The 24,956-nt window shown below is 36.4% G+C and overlaps 4 protein-coding genes across 12 annotated transcripts; 2 read left to right on the top strand and 2 right to left on the bottom strand.

Annotated features, from left to right (window-relative positions):
- Positions 1 to 292: 292 nt before the first annotated feature.
- LOC106743278 (pantothenate kinase 4) lies at positions 293 to 7,265 on the bottom strand. Of its 5 annotated transcripts, none has more exons than XR_001374348.1 (14): positions 6,419 to 7,112; positions 5,982 to 6,261; positions 5,489 to 5,672; positions 5,319 to 5,411; positions 4,910 to 5,057; positions 4,619 to 4,809; positions 4,162 to 4,436; positions 3,888 to 4,040; positions 3,723 to 3,810; positions 3,438 to 3,642; positions 3,206 to 3,363; positions 2,956 to 3,125; positions 2,170 to 2,618; positions 293 to 1,323 (listed from the first exon to the last, which is right to left on the bottom strand). XR_001374348.1 is itself a non-coding variant. In XM_014616964.1 (14 exons), the coding sequence occupies exons 2-14, from the start codon at positions 6,534 to 6,536 to the stop codon at positions 2,297 to 2,299; spliced, it is 2,385 nt and encodes a 794-aa protein (XP_014472450.1). In that variant the 5' UTR covers positions 6,537 to 7,058; positions 7,122 to 7,265; the 3' UTR covers positions 1,624 to 2,296. The 5 variants fall into 5 exon arrangements, 4 of the variants coding, with proteins under 4 accessions (XP_014472450.1, XP_014472460.1, XP_014472468.1 ...); XM_014616964.1 differs by lacking the exon at positions 293 to 1,323 and adding an exon at positions 7,122 to 7,265 and having other exon boundaries at positions 1,624 to 2,618; positions 6,419 to 7,058; XM_014616974.1 differs by lacking the exon at positions 293 to 1,323 and adding an exon at positions 7,122 to 7,265 and having other exon boundaries at positions 1,624 to 2,618; positions 6,419 to 7,051.
- An 821-nt stretch (positions 7,266 to 8,086) lies between these two features.
- LOC106743029 lies at positions 8,087 to 16,683 on the top strand. 4 transcript variants are annotated; one of them, XM_014616527.1, is made up of 8 exons: positions 8,087 to 8,226; positions 10,029 to 10,312; positions 10,467 to 10,769; positions 10,854 to 11,030; positions 11,106 to 11,456; positions 13,868 to 14,671; positions 14,801 to 15,007; positions 15,626 to 16,683. In XM_014616527.1, exons 2-8 carry the CDS (start codon positions 10,058 to 10,060, stop codon positions 15,710 to 15,712), a joined length of 2,184 nt encoding a protein of 727 aa, XP_014472013.1. In that variant the 5' UTR covers positions 8,087 to 8,226; positions 10,029 to 10,057; the 3' UTR covers positions 15,713 to 16,683. The 4 variants fall into 4 exon arrangements, with proteins under 4 accessions (XP_014472013.1, XP_014471997.1, XP_014472005.1 ...); XM_014616511.1 differs by having other exon boundaries at positions 15,465 to 15,718; XM_014616519.1 differs by lacking the exon at positions 8,087 to 8,226 and adding an exon at positions 9,016 to 9,315 and having other exon boundaries at positions 15,465 to 15,718.
- A 1,938-nt stretch (positions 16,684 to 18,621) lies between these two features.
- On the bottom strand, positions 18,622 to 22,468 carry LOC106743368 (alpha-1,2-mannosyltransferase ALG9). Of its 2 annotated transcripts, none has more exons than XM_014617150.1 (12): positions 22,378 to 22,468; positions 22,003 to 22,141; positions 21,701 to 21,906; positions 21,514 to 21,627; positions 20,949 to 21,059; positions 20,565 to 20,847; positions 20,337 to 20,453; positions 19,858 to 20,071; positions 19,593 to 19,734; positions 19,321 to 19,450; positions 19,112 to 19,242; positions 18,622 to 18,996 (listed from the first exon to the last, which is right to left on the bottom strand). In XM_014617150.1, the coding sequence occupies exons 1-12, from the start codon at positions 22,455 to 22,457 to the stop codon at positions 18,855 to 18,857; spliced, it is 1,809 nt and encodes a 602-aa protein (XP_014472636.1). In that variant the 5' UTR covers positions 22,458 to 22,468; the 3' UTR covers positions 18,622 to 18,854. The 2 variants fall into 2 exon arrangements, with proteins under 2 accessions (XP_014472636.1, XP_014472644.1); XM_014617158.1 differs by lacking the exon at positions 22,378 to 22,468 and adding an exon at positions 22,194 to 22,275.
- Positions 22,279 to 24,611, top strand: LOC106743380 (uncharacterized protein C11orf70 homolog). Its single transcript, XM_014617168.1, has 7 exons — positions 22,279 to 22,356; positions 22,877 to 22,997; positions 23,197 to 23,278; positions 23,478 to 23,547; positions 23,616 to 23,788; positions 23,942 to 24,114; positions 24,213 to 24,611. Exons 1-7 carry the CDS (start codon positions 22,338 to 22,340, stop codon positions 24,409 to 24,411), a joined length of 837 nt encoding a protein of 278 aa, XP_014472654.1. The 5' UTR covers positions 22,279 to 22,337; the 3' UTR covers positions 24,412 to 24,611.
- Positions 24,612 to 24,956: the final 345 nt, after the last annotated feature.

The following is a 24,956-nucleotide window of genomic DNA, read 5'->3' as shown; positions in this document are numbered from 1 at the left end:
CATATCAGGGATATCTATAAGTAATCAAATATTTCCAGATGAAACACATTTCAAGTCGATAGACAGAGCTTTTGTTTTTCAAACAATGAGTTTAAGTCAAATACTTTATGTGAGTAGCACAACAATTATAGGAAGGATAAAAGTAAATACTTGCTTCTCCATAGATATCCCTAATACTTTTAACGCCAGTAATTATCGCATATTTAAATAATGCTAATTACTAAAATATGTTATATATCGCATGTATAAAATAAAAAATCTATTTTTACACAGTTTATACATTAGAGGTGCCTGTAAGTGATCGAGCACTTCAAAATAAGACATATTTCAACAGACGGAGCCTTTTATTTTGAGAACAACGATGTAACTAATCGAAAGCTTTATCCAAATAGTATACTAAAAAAATATTATTTATAGCGCGGATCAAGAGTAGTTACTGATAAGAAGAAGAATAAATATTTTATTACTTATGAGTATCCCCTAATAAATATCAGATAGGACAGGACTGTGTAAGATTGATGGCATACAGTGCGCACCGATATCGGGGAGATATCCGAGGCGATATTCGAGGAGATATCGATTATCGCGTCGGCACAAATTGGGAGATAATTGTTTGAGCCAGCTTGTGCGCGCCAGTCTGCTACTCCAGACTGGACAATATCGTGGAACGGGAATTTAATAAAGCTCCGACTTGGACACTGCGTAGAGCGTGGCTGAAAGAAATGGACGTGGAGCGTGTCCAGCATGCACAGCACCCTCTTCCCTCCACTCCTCTATCAGCCGATCCCCGTTGCAGTTCCCAATTCCTCTCCTCTGTCTGGCGACTACCTCGGCGCTCCGCTTATTTTCCGATCACGCGCATAAAGCTCCGGGATAAAGCGAAAGCTATCGAATCCGGCGCCATATGCCGGATTTCCGGACTTCCTTCTTCTCTGTTTCTTTTCGCCAGACGCTACCCCTCTCCTCCCTTCCCGGGGCGAAAATGTACTCAACCAGCGCTTCTCTTTTGCTTTCTCGTTTCTCCATTTATTTATCGAATAAGATAAAAATATACAATTTCCTTCTCTCGTGTTCTTCGTCGTGATGGGTGAATTTCGAGTGAGGTACCTCGATGCGGCTAAAATGCATTACACGTGTCGGATTTGCCCTTATTTGGATATTACAGCTTGCGAATCGCGGCCTTCCTTAGTTTGCGATATTCACTCACGGCATTGTATGTATCTTTATTGCGTATCGTACATCGGTAGTATCACAGAAAATATCGTATCGTACACAATACAATGCGAATTTTTCCTACAACTCGCGGCAGATCGATCGATCTCCCTAAATAATGGTAATTGCAGAGATTAGAGATTTACGCACGTTAGGAGACGTTTTCTTATTGTCATGAATCAATTGTTAACGTGATTGTATTCTAATAACTCTAATTCTAATAATAAATCTTACATCGGTATCGGGTTCGGACATGCTTGTTTACATAAATTAATATAAAAACTCCTGGCAATTGTTACATCGGCAAAAATAACGAAATAAATACGATGAATGTTTAATAAACGAACGCTCGAAATTTAGGTCGACTATATTACAAATACATTATTGACACGCGAATAACAAGATTCGTGAGATGATGGAAATCATTTATATTAGTATATCAAGTAACTTCGTACAAATATAGAATATTTTAGCGATTGATCCCAATAATTTCGTCGATTTTATTAAACATGCATAAATACCTCGACAGTAAAAAGAAAAAGTGACACTTTTAGCTCGTACGTACAATTAATGAGATTTACAAGACTTCATTTATAAGCGACGAGTATCAACTTAGGTTAAGAAAATTAAAATTTCGAAAACTGCAACAAACAATCGTACCAATGGGGATTTTCCGAAGGTAGTGATAAATATAACAATACGTTGTTAACAACATACATACATACATCGGTAATACGATAAAATACAACGAAATAAAGATTAAAAAAATAAAGATAAAATATAACGAATTAAAGATAAAAAAAAAAGATCTTATCAATAGATAGAAACTTAATAGTATCAATAATTCCTTGGATATATTACGTCTACGATTATCTGATAAGTCATGTCATATATTCCATCTGTATGTTATTTTTTTGTTCTTAACATCAATAGAGCCTTGATAGAAGCAGTACTTACATTCCTATAATTTAAGCGTATGTGCACATGACCTCGTCATTGATTTTAGTTTTAGGAAGGCAATGTGTTGTATATTTAATTAATCTGCTCTACAGATAATCTTATATCAATGTGTTTTACTGCTCGTTCAGTTAGAACCGTCGCGCACGCAAAGCTCTGTCGCCTGTCTTGTACATTCCGCCGGACAATCCTTTCCCATTGTCCCCGACTTTAAGTCGATATCGCTAATGTTCGCTCTCGGTAGTGGTTCCTCGTATTTGCATATCACAGCGTACATATCGCCACCTAAGCGACGAGCTAGCCACCGATTTTTAATAACCGCCAATTTCAGGCATTCGCACTTCATTTTGGCATGAAGATTCGTGTGCAAAGTTCTACCCATTCCTTCGATAACTATAAGATCCACGTTATGCTTCACCATCGCAAGACACAGATCCAAACTCAGACGACTGTCGAATGTTGAAATAATATTAGTAAACACAATTCACATCATGAGCAAAATAATCGCATTGACCCTCGATATACCATTCGATTTAATTTTTGGTTTTGACTTTCTCTCGGTCGCGAAGATCAGTATTTTTCATTACTATCATTCCTTTATGGAGATCCTTCCGAAAGAACGGAGAAGGAAATGTTCCAAATCATAAATAGGAAAAAGATGTAAAAATATTTACTCATTTCTCTTAATAAAATAAAAATCACTCAGGTTCGGACGTGCTCGTTTATGTGAAAAACCTCTGTCTTGAAATTACCATAATATGGTACACCAAGGGTCAAGAGACGCACCTCAGATCCAGGCAAGGACCAGCTTGCGCGGTTTCCATGGCGATAAGTGTACTGTTTTCCAAAGCACGTTTGATAACGTCGCAAATTTTTGCGGCGTCCCGCAGCGTTACGACCAATTCGGGATACGTCACGTCATTCAAGGCCGGCATTGAATTAGCGCACAATATTACCTAAAGTGTAATATTGTTATCAGAGCTGTTCTACCTCAACGACAAACTGTCTCAAGAATGATACTGTTGTTAGAACTAACTTTCGTTCCTCGTTGTAACAGATCACGCGCGAATGGCAAGATTCCGAGAACGATATCCACGCCGCTGTTGTCGACGAAAATGGCCGCGCACTTGTGAGGTGGTCCGTTTTGTAATCTGTTTATCCAACTGTCCAGATTGTCCTGCAGCCACGGTCTACCTGCACTCACGTGACAAAACGTGATCTTTCATACCTCGCCATGGCGCAGCGATTAACAAAGCTGATCATTTTACCTGGAATTCTCGCCTGAGCTTCTTCGAAGCCGAAGTCAGTGGTTTCCAACAGTTGCGCGACGTCCTTCGCACCCCAATCAAATATATTGCCACTGAGAACGCCCAGGATTAAATCTTTTATCTTTTCCGCACCTTCTAACTTATCCAGAGCCGTGATGCGATCCTGCAGATGTCTCAGTGCTTCTTCATTCTCTTTTTTCTTTTGCTGTAAACGGGAAAGTTTAGCGTAACGCGCGCGAGCGATCTCTTCACGATTTCATCAAACATATCAAGAAGGTTACTTACATGTAAATATGGATCTGGAAAGTCAAACTCTTTCATGCAATGTTCAATGGTATCTAATAATATTCTAACAGTAAGCGTTCCATATGCACTATAAATCAGTAAGACACATCACTTATTTTCTCCCACGTAATTAATTTTGTACTACTCGCAACGATGAGAACTTACAATGGCTGCGCATGGAGGTAGTGTAACCTATTAATATATTTCTCTTTGAGTTTCGACGCTCTGTCTTTCGCGGTTGGACTGTGTGGTTGACTATGAATAGCTCGCGCCACGAATTTATCAACGGATTCCTCGAAACACTGCAGCCAATAATCCCTGTAAATATATAAATTATTTGTCAGTTATACATATGTGTGATTCATCCCATGCAGTGACGAAGGAAAAAGAATGAAGAAAGAAAGGAGAAATTAAGTAAGAAATTGGATAAAACTCTCACCTGGCTTCTTTATCTTGAGCGAGGTCTGTAGTATCAGGGTTATAGGTTGCGGGGTCTTTCAACAGGGGACAAAATGTGACAGCATTTTCCGCTTGATCAATTTCCAATTGATCAACCTTAATTCCGAGGTCACTCGACACGGAATCCTTAAAACCCGACGACCCAGCGTAGTTTTCCAACCAGCTGCATTTATCTGATTGTTCAGTGCCGTATAAAAACGCCCCAATCGCGCCAAGGTAACCTTCATGGCGAAGAAAGAGAGGCTTTACCTTACCCTAGATAATGGGTATATATATGTGGTAATAACACAAATATTGAGAAACATATACATCTTATTTATCCTACATATAACTAAGTTACGATATCTTGATAAAAAAAAATATATATATATATGTATATAAATATCTGTCACAGAAACGTCGCATAAAACATAGAAGAGACATGCGCAGAGACTAACGTGAGACCAATATTTGATGGAATATGAAATGGTGTGCATTGATAGTGGATGGTTACGAAGGAAATAACCACCGAAGTAAACCTTATCCATATTGTACACGGTGGCGTATAGACTAGCTATTTGGCCAATATCATTGCTAATGGTGAACAACAAACTCCTCACGAGGTCAGCCTCGGAAAATGTTGGCGGTCCTGAAATGTTACTGAAATGTTACAGGTTCGGAAAAAAAAAAAAAAGAGAACAAGAAAGTGAAAGATTTCCGATGGCAAACTTATATGAATGTATGCTCACCACAAGACACTGCCTTGCCGAAAGATGACGCAATAAGGTCTCCGGGTAAACCTTGAGAGGAATAATCACCTCCATAAATATCTTTCACTAACATGTCTACATTACGGTGATCTCCCTGTTCTGCAAGTTGCAGCAATTCGTCAAAGCCCTAGCAGGGTATTTTTAAAGCAATACTTTAATATATATTTATATATATACATATACTATTCGCACATGACTCAACGGTGCTACAACAAGGCGGAGTTCTTTCATATTGTGTAATAATTCGTATGATTTAAATTCTAACGTAAACACACGAAGATTAAATGAAAGTAATTCAGTAAGATACACCAATCGAGATGTTACTGAAATAGTTCTGTAAGGGTAATGACACTGTACGCAAGCAAAAGAGATCATATAAATTCAATACCTTTCTCTTTGTGAGCAAAGATCCCAGCCCCCAAAATGTACCACCTCCTGTAGCTGTACCCCCAACTCTTTCAAATACCTCATCGGATTCTACCTGAAAGAGAAAAGAGAAACAAAAAAGATTCATAGCGACTCATGAACAGGCACGCTTGCTAGATATCTCTTACTTACTTTAAGAATACTGACACCACTGCCAATATTAACCAGCAGATATGGAAATATATTAGGGGTGGCTTTTTGAAAGTTATATTCTGGATTTGCGTGTCGCTCATATTCAAAGGCTTCGGAGGGTATGTTTTTCAGTAAAAAGTTGCAACCTTTTATAAGGCAATCAATCTCATCTTCTTTGTCGACTCTGAAATTTTATCTTATCAATCTGTAAACTGGCACAATCTTTTCAGCAGCCTCGTGTTTCCTCCTATTAGATATGTAATCTTGGCTCTTAGTATCTTACACGACAAAACAATATATGTAAAGATGGTAAAGATGATAAAGATGTAAATCTGGGTCGAAGAAGTGTCTTTATATTTATATATTAACACACACGCACGCGTGTGTGTGTGTGTGTGTATATGTGTTACGCAAAATTCAATAATAGCATATTATAGTGTATGTGTATGTGTGTGTGTGTTAAGCAAAATTCAATAATAGTAATAATGCTTACAACAATCCTAATTTTTCTTGCAGCAATGGAGTATATTTAAATGCCCCTCCTCCGGTTATTTTAATACTTTTGCCATGAAACCGGTCAGCGTCCACTAAATTCTCCTTGACAAAATCTAGGCAGTTCTCGATATATCTCGTTTCAAACTTAACAAAATGCAGTCTATTACCCTCGAATACTTTGTACGCTCGTTCCCCACTATTTCCCAAGCCTGCATTTTCATAAAGCGCCTTGCGATAACTTATCGTCGAGTAATACGCAATTTTGGTAAGCGACAAACCTGGAACAACGTGAGGAAGTTGAAATGTATACACGGGCGAGGAGTGACAACACGGTGGATTCGACGAGCATTGGGCGGTGACGGAGTGTGTAACCTTAGAGTCGGATCGCGGAGCGTCCTGTTTTCGTTCGACGTCGATCGGGCCTCGATTACGTACCGATGTCGATCGCGAACGTTTGCGCGTTCCTCAAATTGGCGAACACTTCGACGGTGGGGGGTAATTCGATGCACTGCGGGTGTGACTGCTCGCCGTCGAGCTCCGCTGCCATTTCCATCCGTCAGACGACGACCTCTCGGTTCTCCCTGGCTGTCTTTCCCGCGCGGCGGTCTGCGTTCATCTAACGGTTGACAGTTGACAAATGTATCCGCATCACGACGTTGAAGTAAATACAATCACGTAGAGATTCGAGCGCGCTCTCCAACTGAGAGATCAATCATACAAAACAATCTCGAATGACTCGGCCTGTCCGGATCATAACACGTGTACGCAGTTAGTAATCAGCAACTGTTTATCTCCGAACTTTCTCTTTCTCTCTCTCTCTCTCTCTCTCCCCCTCTCTTTCGCAATATCTAGCTCCAGCCTAGCAAGGCATATTCTCCCCTTCTCTCAACGCCACAATTTCTAAATATCTTCGATGATGGACGGTTACAGATAAACGATGTTACAATCGAAATTTTTTTCTGACAAATAGACCAGCCGTTTGATATTTTCAAACCCGATCGCGAGCCAACGTTGATAGCTGCTTTTTTTAATTAGATGCCACTCAGATTAGTTTAATTAGTTTAAGACCTGCGAACTAACATATTTTATCATATACATTGTTAATACAGGGCGTACATGCATTCACCGTGCATATTACCGTTGCATTTAATGTGACCGATATCACCGATTCTTCTCGACATCAACGGTCATAATGTAAAAATACGTAGGTACGACGCGCCCGAGTCGAGATATTCTAATAACAGAGGTGGGATGTTTTATTGGAGTTTGCCATGGCTGTGTTCACTTTGGGCACTATGAGCGACATTCTATCTTTAGGTCTGTTCGTGTTGCACTTTTCACACTTTTACACCTAACGCCCATTGCACATTGGCCTCTCTTCAAAATGAAATGCTGTCATTGGATATCGCTCATCGCGTTCGGTGTGCAATGGGCATTAGGTTCAAAAGTGCCAAAAGTGCAAGCAACGCGAACGAACCTTTTATTGTTTATTATACGCCGAAAGGAGATAGAATGACAGCGCGTAAACGCTCGAAGAGAACGCAGCCTAAAATAAGAATGTCAGATTTTGGCTGGTATTCATAGGTCCATGTTTCTAACTCACTTTTAATCACGATAAAAGTACCTTAAGGCCGATATTCATAATCGAATTCTATATATAAAACAGTCTTAAGTTCATCTAGATACTATCCTCATTTCATTGGCTACGAAGCATCTGAAGATAAACTTAAGACTGTAAGTTTATCTTCAGATGTTTCGTAGCCAATGAAATGAGCTATAAAGTATCTGAAGATGAACTTAAAATGGTCTTAAATCATAGTCGGATCTTATATCTAAGATCGTCTTAAATTCATCTTCAAATGCTTCGTAGCCAATAAATTGAGCCATGCAGTATCTAAAGATGAACTTAAACGATCTCGTGTATAAAATCCGATTATGAATACTGATCTGACGTCAATTTGATTTTTGATTCTCAGCATGATTTTCCGTTCTACCTGAGTTGATAGTCATCCCCAACAAACTGAAAATTTATACCATACGTAATACGAACTATAGATTATCAAAAATTGGCAGCGAATATCGGAACTCAGCCAATTCAGCGCTCTTCCCCTACTTCCTTCTTTGCGGCTAGTCACAAGTTCTGATTAGTATAGTCTGTGATGAATCGTCGATTAGTTTGATCAAAATTTGGAGAAAGTTATTCTGATGCCAAAGGAAGCTATCGGGTCAAAATAGAAGACGCGGTAAGGGTTAAAATCGTTAAATAAATATTACTCGCACGCGACAATAGACGAATGTTTCAGCTATTTTATCACTAGAGAACCAAGATCAAGGTTATAAAATGAGAACTATTATGCTAGAGAAAGTTGAGCTTTTTTTTATATCATATCTAACACAACCTGTACGTGCACCTGTACATATAGAGTTCATCAAATTCAGTGATAAGTTTTATATTATTTTATCAATAATCGCAACAGTTATTGAGATGTTAATTAAAGAAAATTAACAAATAAGTGCGTACGCAATGCGGTAGGACGAGCTCCTTAAGCAAAAGGTGCATTCTGCTTCACGCATATGCGCACATTTATCTATAGTACCTGTGACATGACTATAGATAATACGCTTGCGGCAAAATGCGCCAAAAATCTCGTCCGAAATGTCGGAATCCATTAACGGTCTCTTGGCAATGGCGGATGATGAGTAATGTTCAGATAATATATGCGCTAAACCGATGATTCGTCTCCTTTAACATGTCCCCGAAAACTAAACTTGCGAATGATTATCCAATGAGCGTACTGTTTTTACGGAACAGTACGCTCATTGGATATTCACAAGTTAACTCGGAAGTTTACATATATAAATATTTACGAATGATTCAAGAATCAAATACGTCCATAGTCCGTTCTTTTTAGCTGAACTTGTTACACTAGTTCAAGAAATTTACATACACACATTGAAGCGTATAAAATGTACGTATGAGATTCTCACGCTTCAGTGTGCGTACATTTCTTGAACTGGTGCAGTTAGTTCAGCTAAAAAGAAAAGGCACTAATGCGTTAGCCCCGGTCCTCAATCTTGCTGTGAATCGTAAGTCATAAGAAATTGACTAGTCACAATCGACTTATTCTTCTCACATTCGACTGTGATTGGTCAATTTCTTACGATTTACGGCTTAAAACAAGATTATAGACCAGAGTTTATATAGAAGCTGCAAATCATATATATAATCACAGACACTTTTCAACTTGATTGTACGATAAAGAGAGGAAGCCCTAAAGTTGCTTCTCTCTGTTGGCTTCATTTTTCTAGGCCCAGTGTTTCTCCTAGTTTAGGTACATTTTTCTCTCCCCTTCTCAATGCTTGTATATAAATCTATATTTTCGCATAGTCTCTTTGATAACATTACAATTGTGCACTGTTATCGGCAAATATTTCTTGATAAGATAATTATCGAAGACAAGATGAAGTCATCCAAATGTGACAGTGATCATTAAAGTGTAAAGATTGTAAGGCTATGAGACATGATGACGATTAAGTGTGTCACTATGTCAGTTTTTAATATCTAATTATTAGGAGTAAATATTCGTCATTTTAGACAATTGTTTGGGTCATTGTAAATACTGTTTTCTATTCCAAGAACAACAGATTTTGAAAAGAAGAGATAGATGTCGAATGATTCATTAGAGTTATAAAATATCATTTAACTCAAATGTGCACTTATCAGACCTCTAATGAATCATTCGATATCTATCTCTTCTTTTCAAAATCTGTTGTTCTTGGAGTAGAAAATAGTATTTACAATGACCCAAACAATTGTCTAAAATGACGAATATTTACTCCTAATAATTAGATATTAGAAACTGACATTGTGACACACTTAATTGTCATCATGTCTCATTGTTATATTGTTCTATATATATATTGTTCTATGTATATATTGTTCTATGTATAAGTATAATATCATTAATAACATTAAATATATTAATAACAAAGTAAATATTAGATTTGCAGCCTAATTGTTGCTAACTTTTATACTTTTATACAGGACTGATTGGTTGTTTAAACAATTGAAGCATGGATCCATTTCAAAGTGAAATATCTAAAATAGAGGAACCATCTGTTTTTTGTCCTACGGAAAATTTAAATAGTTTGAGTGATTGTTTAATATCATCCAAGTTGGAAGATTATCTTACTGATAATGGTGGTAATGATTCTCAGGAGGAAACAGAACCTATGTCCTTTGTAGTGTTAGGAAAAGATTCGTTGGATGCTATTCAAGCTTCTTCATTGGCTTCATACGTTGACATTCAACAGAAAAGCATGTCGGTTGTATGTATATTGCCATTTTATATCATTTTGATCATTACTTTTAATGTTTCATGTATACATCTTTTTATATGTAACTGATATTAAAACTAATAAAATCAAGATATATACATACAATATTATTTTAAAATAAAAGAATATGTTGGTCTTGATATAGGATTATAATAGCATGATATCGTCATTGGCAACAAGTGAGGTACATAAAAAACTAGTAGATTTCTTGAAAGAAAACACAGAATTGAAGGAGACTCTAAAGCAAAATAGTTCAGCCATGAAAAAGCAATTTACCGTCCTGAATACGTGGCATAACAAGCTGGTGAATTTGCAAGCAACCCATAATAAAAAGTTCAAAGAAACTACCAGCTTAATCAATAATCTTAAAAAGGAGAATTTGGAGCTAAAAACTAAACTTGCTATGCAACAGACTCAAGACTTGGAAACTAACTGGATAAACTTGGAGGTATACAAACACTAGAAATATGATGTAAAATATAGTATATCATCAGTACAATATCAGTATATTATACATTCTTTTTTTTTCCAGGCGATTGTCACAGCTAATCGGGGCAACAATACAACTTCTACTGATAAAAAATTTATAATATTATCTCAAGCTGAAGCTTCTGCATTATTCCCTCGTGAACAGGAAAAATATGCATCGCTTAATGATCTGAAATCTGGACTTTCTATGCAGCAGAGTGAGATAAAACACAACTCTGAGGTGTGAAAATAATAGCAACATAACATATTTACAATATGTGTCAATATATATTATATATTCTGTTTTTCTTTTTAGACAATTGATACAGCTTCTAGTTTTGGTAGTAACAATACTTCCGCTTATGAAGTAGTAACTCAGATTGAAGCGTCTGCATCGTGTGCACCTGAAGAGAAAGAATATGCTCTGCCTGATAAGCAGCATATTAGTCAGCGTTCTTGCCAGGATTTAAAGAAGGAAGCTGATTGTCATGTAAATATGTGTAATTTCCAGAAATTAGATAATACTTATACCAAACAAAAAATAATGGAACAAAAGTCACTATTGGGAAACGATGAGAGACAAATACCACGTGAATACGATACAAGTAATGAAAATTCTTTCGTAAAATTTGAAGAGTCTAATCCAACAATCGACCATATAAATAAGGTAATGTTGTAATATTGCTTTGATATGATATGCATATATATATGTACATACAAATAGATCGTTTTATTACGCATTCTGGGAAAGATTCCCCNATATACATACACACACACATATACATATATATATATATATATATATATATGATAGAGAGAGAGAGAAAGATTTTGATTGATTGATTGATTGAACTTTATTTAGCTTTCTCAGCTATTACAAATATGTTTCTTTAGTAGCCGTCGAAAAACATTAATTTGATTACAATGCTTTATTTCCGTTGGTAAGACATTATACATTTTTACACCTTCATAAAATATTGACTTTTGTGCGCTCCTGGTTTTACGTAATTGCAGTATAATGTCTCCTGCCTGCCTTGTTAGCCTCTCCCCTTCACCTCCCACCATCTCTAGCTTATTTCTCAAATGCTCAGGCAACATACCATTTAGGATTAATCTTAAAAATAAATGTACATATATTATACCTTAATCTTTGCCTAACAGACATAAATCGCAGCGTCTGCAGCATTAACTCCACTCTGGTATATCTGTCACATTGCAATATAATTCTCATTGCCCTATTTTGCGCCACTTGTAACTTATCCAGCTGTGTCTCACTCATTCCTATTAATAACGTCGCACAATACTCAAAATGCGGTGCAATGATTGTTTTATAAATTATACACCTTGTATATGCTGATACAAAATTACCAATTCTATTTAAGAAACTCGCTTTCTTCCCTATTTTCTTTAGTATATGCTCGCAATGATCTGTAATTTTCAACCTATCGTCAATAAATACACCTAAATATTTCATTAAACTAACCCTTTGGATTTCAATCCCATCCAGACATTTCAATACAATATTCCCCTTCAATTCTTTCCTTACGCTTCTAACAACCATATACTTGGTTTTCTCTGCATTCATTTCTAACATGTTTATATTCATCCATTTCTCTGTTATATTAAGCGCAATATTCAATTTTCTCTCTAATTCTCCAGTACTTTCACCTTCTACATACACTACCGTATCATCTACAAACGTTTTTAAACTGCAATAACCTGAACTCGCATTTATTATATCATTCGTGTATATTATAAAAAGCAAGGGTCCCAATACGGAATCTTGTGGTACACCATATTTTGTAATCCTTAGCTTGGACCATTCATTTTTGAAACGCACTCTTTGCATCCTACTTAATAGATAGGATCGTAACCATTCTAAGACTATTCCCCTAATTCCATGTTGTTCCAGCTTCTCTAGCAACTTTTTCCTATCTATTGTTTCAAACGCTCATTTTAGATCCATAAAAATTACCTTTACCATCTTTTCATTAATTATCAATTTCCAGTCATCAATAACACTCTGAATCGTCGCCTCACACGAATGTTTTCTTCTAAAGCCCGCTTGATGTTCTGTCATAATACTATTATCTTCTAGATACATTTCAAGCTGCTGCTTCACTACCAACTCTAATACTTTCTCATATATAGGTAACATATTAATCGGCCTATAATCACTTGCTTTTACCGCTTTGCTTATCTTGAGTGTCGGTATTATTGTTGATGTTTTCCAACTTTCTGGAAAACATCCTTTCTGCAGAGAGCTATTTATCAAATCAAGGAACTCCTCACTTAGAGTGTGAAACGCTGCCTTTAATATATCATTACTTATTCCCTCTTCTGTACCTTTCTTACTCGGTAGATTCAATACAAGTTTCTCAAGATCATCCATTTTTACTATATCAAAATTTTCCATAATTCCCCTGTTTTCAATAACATAAATAGTTTTTTCCATTTTACGCTCACCTCCTGAGCTATTTCCTTTTATACTACTTATTATATTATCTATATTCTTTATATAATATAAATTAAATTTATCCGCTGTATTGCCTCCTTCCGCGTCGCATAACGATTCAAAATCTATATTCTCATTTTCTTGTAAACATAACGGTTCACCTTTAACTAGTTCTTTCAACGTTTTCCACATTACTGTAGCATCACTTTTATTATAATCTATCCTCTTTTCATAATGTTCTCTTTTCTTTTTCCTAATTAAACTAACTACATTGTTTCTTTGAATTTTATATTGCACCCAAGCCTGCTCTGTATTCACATACAACGCATTTGTGTAGACCTTATCCCTTCTTGCCGCAGCTTCTCTTATTTCCTCTGAATACCATTTTTTCCCCTCCCATATTTTTGGAATCTTATAATCTTTCCATGGCGCTACAATATCCAACGTATCTACTATATTATCAGAGAGAGAGAGAGAGAGAGAGAGAGAGAGAGAGAGAGAGAGAGAGAGGGAGAGAGAGAGAGAGAGATCAAATTAAGAGTATTTCAAATAACTATGTATGCATGAGAAATATGCAAGATATTTACCTTATTAATAAATAATGTTGCTTTTACATTTTTCAGCTGATTTATTCTATTGACAAGTGTGATATGGATCCAGCCTGTTGGAATGATGGGGAATACGAAAATAACAGGATGCGTTATAACAATGTGATGCGCGAACTGGTGAAAAACTTCATGGAAGTGATTAATCGATGTAGAGTCCTCACATATTGCTTACGTAATATTGTGACGATATTCGCGCCACTGGAAAGAGATATTGATGAAGGGACGTTCGGAAGCAATTTGGAGTTATTGAAGAAAAAGTTTGTAGAATACCGAACCGAGGCGTCCATCTACAGTCGATTAACATGTCCGGATAATAATATCAATGATCTAACTCTTACATTTTGTGACGCTTTAAAAAATGTGCAAGATCACGTTTATAATGTATTTATGGATTACCGGGAGACCCTTCATATGGTGTACTTAATGATAGACGAGAGTTTGAAAATGACGGATGAATCCGCTGACGAAAACTCTCAGGATAATCCGCAAGAGCAAGCCGAAGTGCGACAAAAATTAAGAATATTGGCTACTCAGCATGACAAAATGCAAAAGGAGAAAGAAGAACTTGAGAAGCAGAAACGCGAACTGGACACTCTAAGTAATTCAATAGAGAACGAGAAGAAACGTGTGCAGGAAATATTCATGTTACGCGATCAACTAATACGACGCAAGAATTTATATGATGGTAAGTTGCGGGCTCTGCTGGACGAAAAACGAACATTGATACGAGACCAGAAGATGGATGTGACTGATCTGCTTGAGAAGTACAAACGAAAGGATATGGAATGTGCAAAGTTACAACATCAGTTAGACCAAAGCGTGAGTGAATTTTCTCTTTAGACTGTTCCAGCTTCTCGCAACGTTACAAGTTCAGATATAAACATAATCTACGGTCACGACACAAGTTTTACACTCACTTTTATAACATTATCTCTTTTTTTTTTGTAGACTTCAGAGATCGGTTTATATAAAAATCAGTTGACCGTGTATGAGGAAGACTTCAGACAAGAGAAAAAAGTGAAGGAGTTATTGCTGGAGGAGAAAAGCAAGTTGGACGAGGAATTAGGGAAGCAAGTGAATTACAACAAGAAACTGCTCGATAGATTGTCATCCTCCAACATTCACGTTGCGCCGGAGCTTGCTTCTCAGTATTCAGTAAGTACCTTTTACCCGTGCTTTTAAGTAAATAAAGAATCAAGTAATATTCTGAAAAGTCAATAAATAAGTCAAAGATTATTCCCCTATTTGTTGCCATACGTCAATGCTCGGAATTAGTTTCACTTTCGAGGCGATTTTCAGGAGCTACGCTTATTTACTTGACATTTCAGCGCGCCCGACGGGCCACGCGACTGATAGTCGCGACAAATAGCCTCAAGACAATTGACATCATAATATCTATGAAACGTTTAATAGCTGAAAGAAATTTATCGAAACAACTCGATGCATAATATTTTTATAAGCTACCAATATATGGTAGCTTATAAAAACTAACTCCGAGCACTGCCACGTACGATTCATTTTGCTCCTTCATGCTTTTTTACGGAAATATCGCATATACTAAATACGTAAATTTTTGTCCTTTTTGCACATGAAAATTTCTGCTTAATTGCAGAGTAAAGAGATAATGCCACCGTGTCCAAAGTGCGAGACAGCATTTGCTACCGTGCAGAGTCTGACGGAGCATATTGAACAATGCTTAAAGCTAAACTTAAGCTAATTAGAGGCTTAGCTCGGACCACTTACCTCGCACTACTCCGATTTTATCGAATATAGCCCTATCGCTACTGTGGATTGTGTCGGCAATATACGTCTTCGTTTCGCTTCCACGGAATTGGAAAGTGCATGCCGCCGATAGACTGAGTTTGGGAGGAAACGAGGATTCACATTCGGAGATGCGGGACACCGCGTGATAAGTTTATCAGCAACTAAAAATCATGTTATCAAAAGTAAAATAACTTGGTCACACTTAAATGCTTCAATTCTTAAGTCAATTTGAGGTTTAATCTTTATACACTCTTTTTTTTTTATCAATGTCAGATTTTAACCATTGTACCTAGAATCTAATTAAGTTAATTTATTAATTTAAAAGGTGGATTCTTTTTTCATCTATGTCTTTACTAATACTTATCCAGAGGAATGTGAAAGTGACGTGGGAAATATTTTACCGAATAATTTAAGGTTTTGTCTTTTCGAAGTACTAGTAGTAGTAGTTATTATTAAATCGAGTGGATCTGACACAGATTCTAAAGATACTCGGAGCGAATGCTTCTTTGTGTCTACTCGTTGGTTTAACATCGTTAGAGTTAATTTTAGTTTAGCGGTCTTCACCGGACAGAACAAAACACGACCTCATTTTCGTTAGATTTCTGGGCTTCAGAAAAAGATAGCTAGAGTATGTTTTGCATTAGTTTTACTTGGGTTTTTCAATTCGAAATATTTACTTAATAACCTTATGTTAGTCCGTTTAAATTTGTGTTAAGTGTTGTTTACCTTAATATTTTCTTATCTAATCTTTGACAAAATTAATACGTAAGAGAATATATAAAGTAATATTCAATATATTCAATAATTAGAGAGTGCCATATTGTACTTGGTATTAATTGCAAGTAGATAAACGTTTTATTTACCAATACTAGATCCATATTGTTTTTAGCAAGGGATAGTTCTCAAGTTTTATCGAAAGTTGTGTAATATTATAGTGCGCTTTGACCTTTAGTTCAGTTTTACGTTATCCGCGTTATCCATAGTTTTACATATCGCGCAGTACCTGTACAGCTATTCTTTCACAATGTATAGCAGTATTAATAAATAAATTATTTTCATAGGAGACACTTCAGCGAATATATAATTAAGTTATCCCGAAACAACGAGATCTTGAAAGTTTGCCTTAATATCGAACGGTTAATCGATTAGAATAAGGCGGATAAAGGAGTGGTTTAATTGTCAAAAGTGGTGAGAAAAGTGAATTTCATTCTTGAAAGGGTAGAGAAATAATTAGTCTTAAAAAGAATGATGCTTGTGTGAGTCCAGTTATGCTACATTGCAATATGTTTTTCCAGAATGTTGAGATATCCCAGATCTTTTCATCAAACAAAAACGAATTCTACAAACATACAAAACATTTAAATTATAGAATTTTCTGTAGAAAATATTTCAGTCAATCTCTTAAGAATAATATTCAGTAATGTTCAATTTAAAGAAAACATAGCCAAGTGTATTCATGACGGTCATTGGTCTGTTTTTCTAACAAATCTGATAAAAACGAGTTAAAAATAAAATCACAGTTCTTTAAGTACATTAGTCATCGAAGTCTCTCTCGTATTATTACTTTCTATTTTCCTCGAATCTTTTGTTTGGTCTTGAAAAAAAGTTAGAGTTATTAAACGTTACTTTTTGTGATCGAGTTTATTTTAAAGGCTCAAATCGAGTAAGAAAAAAAGTGAGTTTTTGACGATTTCTCAAACGCCTGGGATAAGGCTGTGCGATAGGATGGGGACATACAATAATATAAATTGCAAATATAATATTGCACAAACACATATATATTTAGAAAACACAAATGTCCGGCTGCGCGATCTCACCGTTTAACGGCCCTATTCGTACTTTCGTACACGCAACAAACGCAGTCTCGTTTAACTGTACAAAACGGATAATTAACGAAACACATGGAAAAATTCTCGATTAACAAACACTCAGTTCTCGACTCATCCAACAGCTAAAATTACTTAAAATATTTAAATTGTCCGCTCGATCAGCTTCACTTGGCGCATTTTTCTCGCCAATTACGAGCTCGTATTATCTGCGTTCAGTTGAAGCAAGCGTTTAGTAAATACAGAGAGAGATGGCTTGATCTGTACAAAATTATTTTCTCTACAAAAAAGGAGAAGACAACACCAGGTTCACGCGCTTTCGTATCCAGATAAAATTCAGACATTAACATAAAATGTTGCTTACACTTCTATCTTTTACACTATCTTTTACAAGAATGATATCAGAAAGTTAGGCCGAGTAAGAATAATTTATTCCTGCAAAAATAACAATGCTAAAATGTAGCAAGCGGAAGCAAGTAAAATTACGTACTGAAAGGGCAATGTTTTGTACGTAAATCCCAAGGCCTGGCATTTTTTTAGATGTACCAGAGATTTTAGTCTAGCTTTCGTTACGAGTTTTTTTAACTTATCCTGAAAAAAAAAATAGGCAAAATTCAATTGGCTGTAATTTCAGCAAAAGTAATGCTATCGAAACCACTTGAGAAGCATTTTGCAGAGAAGTATATTATTGCTTTCGATCCTCGGCTAACAATTTATTGTTTACACCGAGTCGCACCTCTGGAGCGCTTCTGGAGCGTTCAAATCGTCCTGTCACGGCTCAATCGCAACTCACTCGGCTGATCACTGAAGCTCCAATACTCCAGATACTTGGAATAATCGCAGAGTTGCGACTCGGTGTGAAGAAACCTAAGAATCGTATACAATCAATGGGCATGACGATATTTGGAAAAGTCGCTTCCATCGTTCACCGGCGAACTTTGTAATCAATCCAATAAATCTCAGTTTTTTGTCTTATTGTTATATCTATGTTAATGTGTGTCTTTAAAATAACACTAGAGAAATTTTATAATATATATACATCATGAAATATTTACATCAATACATGTGGCTGTCTTATTAATATATATGTACAATATTTTGTCTGCAATTTCTGGAAAATATTTTGCAAAAAGCTATATATATATATAATAAACATGTCACAAAAATAAACAATCTTAATATATTATTTCACAAGATTAAAATATATAGCTGAGAGCAAATGTACAAAAAAATGTCATTAGGACGATGAGATCTCAGATGAAATTCTTTAACTGGAATTTTTTAACTAATTATCGTAATGTAATATGTACATTATTACAAAAATCATACATAATAACGAAAGATATTTCTCTGGCATTGCAAATTACGCGATTGATCATTTCTAAGATATAATCCGAAATTCTGTCTCTTGTTTACGAAAGCTTGGAATTCTTCTGTTTAGAGGACAAAAGCATGGATTTCAACTTATTACTTTGCAATAAGTTATACGAGCCGTACGTACAAAATTTATGGGATAAAAGTGGGATGTAAAAAGCCCTGAAAAACGGATGTGATCTGTAACACAAATAATAACAACAACAATAGGCGATATCAGATGAGAAAGTAGCTTTGCTTTGTTACTCTATTTAATCGCAACTGTACTCTAAGAGCAGAGATATTTTCAACTTACTTCGATGCATCTAGAAATTTGGAAGATTTCACAATGGTAAAATGGTCACTTAAGTGGGAATAATTCGGCTCCGAGGCCGTCTCGGTGCCCACATCCAGGTCTAACAGAAAGTGACATTTGTCGAGGTTAATCTGAAAATGAAAGAGCAAAAATCAGTCATACGTACAACAGCAACGTTTTGTCCCTACCTGCAGAAAACAAATACTTACATAACGTGATGTTTCTTCTTTGTTCAAATCGTTAAAATGCGGTTGTATCATACTCGTTGCATTCTCGTGGTCCAGGAAAGGTTGGGGTAACTGTCCCCTGAACTCCGACCTCAAATATTGCAACTTCCAACTGAAAGTAGTTGAAACGTTACGCAGAGAAGAACAAAAGCACAAATCAAACGACAAGCGACGTTGCAGTCTCAACGATAGTTCAACAATGAAAGATTTGATTATGTAGAAAACTGAAGTCAACAATTTTGCGAACCACTCACTTGCTGGACGGGAAGAAGAAACTGCTGGGGAAGCGATGCCACTCTTTGCCGACGCAGAAATTTACGTTAACGTCGTTGGGCACTGCGCCCTCGGCGCCCAGTTTGTTCGCCTCGGTCATAACTTCCATAGGAGCGTAATACCCTGGCGCAAGAAACGAATATCTGTTAAAAGTTACAATTGGCGGACTAAACTCTGCGGATGTTGTTGTACTTAAGGGAGATGTTCAATTGAGAATGAAACCGTGTTTCGTCGCAAGGTACGAACCTTTATAAATCGCCAAAGACCTCGACAGTCCCAAGAGACCGCACGTTAGTATCGCTAGAACGGTGATATGCGCGGTATATTGTAAGTAGTGACAACTGATGTGCGACGGATTGAGCTTCGTTCGAACGAAGAAGTACAACTTCTGCGCGATATCCACCGTTATAGCGCCTGCCAAGCAGATCATAGGGTATATCGGAAACAAGAACCGTTCCTCCTGTTGACAACATTCGATTCGTCAATCTCCCTGTTCCCTCCGCGGAGACCAAACGACAGGAAGGAGCGATGCGCATTTGAGCAAAGCTGATCCTTTCGTCGAAGTTGCGCGTCCAAATGAGATCTTTTCTTTACGGACACTCCGGACGGAAACCGTCGGGAGAAAACCGTTCCCGTTTCAGTCTTATTGTTTGAATTTGAGGATGGAAACGTCTCTTGTTCAAATGCACTCGCTTCCTTCTCGTGGTCGATTCATTGATACGCACCTTGTGCGGCTGAAAGAAAAACACGAGGATCCACAGATATAAGGGAGCCAGTGAATACCAATAAGAAAGACACAAACGGTCTCTCGGCCGTGCCGGCACAATTAGCCATGCTAGAAGCTGGAACGGTAATCGAAGTTACGTAATCAGATGGTGAATGTTTTATTTTAGCTATGGATGTTACAAAGGAAATCCAACTCGGAAGATCGCAGAGATATCAAAGATGCTCACCAAGCCTAAAGGCGCTAACATTGCGCCAATAAAGACAAAGTTGAAATTCAAGAACCCGTTGATGATGTAATAGCTGAACGGTTCAGTGCCGTAAATGTTGGGCCCGTGGCTAGTGAAGACATTGTACAATATAATGTTTAATGGCGCGGCGACGAATTTGCCAAAGTACATGGAATCTACCCATACCATTGGTATCGCAATTACGACAGCGGATATGACAAACCACTTGATAAATCTCAGCCATTCCTGTTTCTGCACCAACATTTCGACGGCAATAGGAAGCCTGGGGAGAACAGAAGCGAGACGAATATATTGTTTTCTCCCTTCGTCACGGTATCCTCCGTATAAGATATTGTGCTCGTGTTATAAAACAATATAAGATACCCGAGTAGTGCAGCAAATGGCCATCCCAGTAACGAAGAGATGGCAGTAGCGAATATAGCCAGTTCATATTGGCGGGCGTACCAAGCTGCTGTAGCGACAGTACTGAAGTACCTGCAACAAATAACGATATAGTTTGCAGATATGCCAATGAGATCTTTCAAATACACATGGTTCTCAGTGCAGATGCCTTAAATAGGCAAAATTGGATCCCGGATGGAAATGTTATACTGAACATATATTGAAAATCCATTGGAAAATTTCTCCCAACCGATTCGATTTCATTATCATCGACATTCTAGCGATTTTACTTTAAAAAGTCACGCAGCTATCAATTACATTCAATACATTTTTATATCTGTTATTTCAACAATCTTTTATTACTTATCAACGGTATATCTTAACTTTCCTCATACTTGACTACGGTATTATATTGTATTTCACGAGGAAAATTCCAATTCATTTACATATTCATGAATTTCCCAACAACTCTCGTTTCGATTTTCGTTGATTTCGTACCACCTCCAGCAAAATACTCCCATTGAGGAATCTTATTCGAGGTACTTACATTGAGAAAGACGATGGTAAAAATGCAGCGCTGGAGATGTACATTCCAGAGCTGAGAATAAGGAATACCAATGTGAGTCTCGCTATGTGGGTCCCAAATTCGCGACAAACGTTTCTGGAAAGATACAAGATCGTATATATTGCGGGATAAAACCTCGTGTAACATAGGCTTGGGAAACGAGACATACTTGTAGAAGTATACTTCGGATAACGCACAGCCTACAGATAAGAGGCATCGTATGAAGTAGAAAACCAGCACAGGATTGGGTTCCAATAAATAATGGTAAACCTTTGCTGGTACTATGTGCACTAATAGATACATGTACGAACGCAGGGCATATTGGGGACTGTATTCCCACGTCTGCTGGCCTGTTCCATAGAGCAGATAGTGACTCTGAGACAACACAGAGCATAGATACGGTGAATTGCAAATTAACTCCGCGAACGTTGCTGTAGGTGGTCCACTCGCGGAATGTACAACGAGACTCACCGGCTCCCAGTAATTGAACGTCTCATCGCAGTCTGTGATATGACTCCATATAGCGGAACAAAATCTCGCCGACAGCAGTAGTTTGAAGGCCGTATCATAGCCAGGGTGAATGAGTCCCGCGTCGGAAGATTCCTCCGGCCTAAAAATCATATCGCTTAGCACTTTTTCTCTCACCTGTAAATGTATATTACTGGAACTTCATGTGAGCACGTATCGTACACACTGCTGGCCGTAAAACTTTTCAAAGCCAGTGACACAAGAGGGGTTAGCCGGTGCACGGATTGCGAAACGTCTCACGTATCAGGAGTATCTCGTGTGTCACTAACTGCCGAGCCATGCGAAAGAAACGAAGAAGTGAGAAAAGATTTCACGTACTTGGAAAATCTCCTTCCATTGATCTTTTTTAATTCCCTCTTCGACAAAACGAGCTGACGTTGACGTTGATTGGGCGCCATGATCTTCTCTCGCGGACCTCATCTATTATCTACTCCAGGCCGCATCGTTATCTATATGTATACATGCGTTTATCAATGTTAAAAATCAATACCTCGGATAATCGAAGGTGTGATTAAAATTTCGCGAACGTATGTGCGTACACCAGGTATATCTGTATATACTATCGCAAATATGGCGCGCACACGCACATATACATATACACACACACGCGTGTCTTTCGTTTTTAAATGAAATAAGTGAATATGTACAAATAATTACGCGGTGGTGGACGCTAACGAAATATATGAAGTTATATTTAACTCTTATATTTAACTCTTTGTAATTTCGATCGCGCATAAAATAGTAAACGGAGAGAGAAATAGTATTTTATATTTAATATAGAGTATTTACGCGCACTCATACGTGCATGCGTGTGCAGTTTCCATAGATACGCAAACGGTGAAGATGGAGATTGAGCCGAAATTTACATTTGTGCCACTAAGTGAAAAAAAATATGTTGGAATCGACGATAAAAATATTCAAGAGTATCTCTGCAAATGGTGATGTCATTCTGATTTTATTAATATGACTTATATGATACAAATATTTATTTTACTTAGTACTAAGAAGTGGAACTTTTTACAAACTCTCACTAACACATTTATATATATTAAATAAACTTATTATTGTTATACGAATATAATAATTTATATTTATGATTAATTATTAAAATAAGTGAAAACTTATATTTATTTGCAGGGGCTTGAAGGGTAACTTTGTTATTCAGAATTTTTCATTCAATGAACCATTTCAACATTATCACAAGTATCAGTTGGTTGATGTAAGTTTATACATATATATATTTTTTTAAATAGAAAAGTACAGTTTCGACATCTTGGTAAAAGGATGTTTATTTACAAGCTCTACAATTTCTATGTATAAGATACAAATAGAAGAAATAGACATTTGCTTTTTTAAAAGATAGAAATTTATATAATTTTTATTGTGAAATATATACATGTGTGTGTATGAATTTATAGGCTTTCTTTAAAGATGATTCTGTCGCAAAAGTAATATTATCAAAACAAGGTGATGCTTGGGTAAGACAAGGTATAGTAATCATAGCTTCTTCAACTGCATGAATAAATTGAACAAAAAAAAGATACTTATGATTACAGGTATACAAGCATCAAGCGTAGAGATAAAACAAGTGCCTTGCACAGTTTTAAATATGACATTTTTTAACAAACTAAAAGACCCAAGTAATGGGATAACATATAGTTCAGGAACAATCAGCAAAAGATATGATACACAAGTGGAAGACTTTCTGATATCTGACAATCTTCGTGGTGTAAGTCGTTGTGCTTTTTTAATAAAAAATTGCTTAACAGAGACTTTTTAAAATTACAAAAAAATGTACAACACACAGAAAAGGAAAGCAATGTTCAATATTTTTGTCTTTAAATATATGCAGATATCACTCCTACATGATAAGTATTTTCAGATGCTCTTGGATGAAGATTCAGAAGAATACAATTTGTATGCGGAGGACGAGAGGAAGGAATTCGTGTTCCGAATTTTTCAAATGCTCGTTCTTGGTGGAACGTTGTGTCAATTTGAAGACACGCTACAGCCATACCTGGACGTTACTAAAAGTATTTACAAAGATCTCGTAAGGTTAATATATTTATACTTCGTAAAATATCGATATATAAAATATTCCAATTAAATTTGATGCTATGTAATATTTAATGTTACGAACGTTTTTCCTCCAGGGTACAGAAGAACAATACTTCGAATGATTTGTTCATAAGCACTTTGGTGTTGGAAGTAATCGCAAAAGATAGCAAAGGTCAAGAATATTTTCCATGTAATACCAGTAATAGGCAAAATATCGCATTTCTATTAATACACGCCAATTCTCGCGAAATTACAACTTTCGTGCACCAATATGGTGGATATTGTTTCACGTAATATGTAAGATTATGTTATACACAGGACATATTTAATTTCTCATGTTAAGTCATTATTTTGTTTGTGTATAAAAGTTCTCAATCGCTGAAGTCTTAAAAATAAGGAACAATAAAGTTCTAAATACGGGATTCGCACGATAAAACCAATAATGCTTTTCATATTTCATACAAGATAATTTATTTAATTATAAATTAATAATTATAAATTCAGATCACAATTATACTAAAAAAAAAAAATATATATATATATCGCGTCATCGAATTAAATGACATTTTTGGCGCGAAAAGAATTATTTAATCATACTGCTGTTAGATTCTTAAAAAGGAAAAAGAACCTTACATGTATTCGCACTTTACAAATCAGATTAGTTGTACGTTTATCATAGGAACTAAACAAAGACGTAAAGATATTGTTTGAAAAGTACTTGTCTGTGCTAAGACAAAAATTAAATATTAGTTCTTTGATGTTTCTCGCATTCGTAAAAAGAGATATTTTCCCTCAACATCATAATGAAAATATTTTAGCCCGTTGTTATTTACGACTTA

The sequence above is a fragment of the Dinoponera quadriceps genome, unplaced genomic scaffold (assembly GCF_001313825.1).
Source record: "Dinoponera quadriceps isolate SergipeBrazil2010 unplaced genomic scaffold, ASM131382v1 scaffold3, whole genome shotgun sequence".
Classification (NCBI taxonomy): Eukaryota; Metazoa; Arthropoda; class Insecta; order Hymenoptera; family Formicidae; genus Dinoponera; species Dinoponera quadriceps.
This window is presented reverse-complemented; position numbering and strand designations above follow the sequence as displayed.

Excerpts from the sequence above, each read along its gene's own strand:
- LOC106743278 (XM_014616964.1), bottom strand. The coding sequence starts at position 6,536 with ATGGAAATGGCAGCGGAGCTCGACGGCGAGCAGTCACACCCGCAGTGC. Across the intron at positions 3,811-3,887 it reads TACCTCCATGCGCAGCCATT|TGCATATGGAACGCTTACTG; the intron begins GTAAGTTCTCAT and ends ACTGATTTATAG. Across the intron at positions 3,126-3,205 it reads TGTTACAACGAGGAACGAAA|GTAATATTGTGCGCTAATTC; the intron begins GTTAGTTCTAAC and ends ATTACACTTTAG.
- LOC106743029 (XM_014616511.1), top strand. The coding sequence starts at position 10,058 with ATGGATCCATTTCAAAGTGAAATATCTAAAATAGAGGAACCATCTGTT. Across the intron at positions 10,770-10,853 it reads CTAACTGGATAAACTTGGAG|GCGATTGTCACAGCTAATCG; the intron begins GTATACAAACAC and ends TTTTTTTTCCAG. Across the intron at positions 11,031-11,105 it reads AGATAAAACACAACTCTGAG|ACAATTGATACAGCTTCTAG; the intron begins GTGTGAAAATAA and ends TTTTCTTTTTAG.
- LOC106743380 (XM_014617168.1), top strand. Across the intron at positions 22,998-23,196 it reads CAAGAGTATCTCTGCAAATG|GGGCTTGAAGGGTAACTTTG; the intron begins GTGATGTCATTC and ends ATTTATTTGCAG. Across the intron at positions 24,115-24,212 it reads ATTTACAAAGATCTCGTAAG|GGTACAGAAGAACAATACTT; the intron begins GTTAATATATTT and ends TTTTTCCTCCAG.
- LOC106743368 (XM_014617150.1), bottom strand. The coding sequence starts at position 22,457 with ATGGCGCCCAATCAACGTCAACGTCAGCTCGTTTTGTCGAAGAGGGAA. Across the intron at positions 21,628-21,700 it reads TCCGAAGTATACTTCTACAA|AAACGTTTGTCGCGAATTTG; the intron begins GTATGTCTCGTT and ends GTATCTTTCCAG. Across the intron at positions 20,454-20,564 it reads TGTTAGCGCCTTTAGGCTTG|CTTCTAGCATGGCTAATTGT; the intron begins GTGAGCATCTTT and ends TTACCGTTCCAG.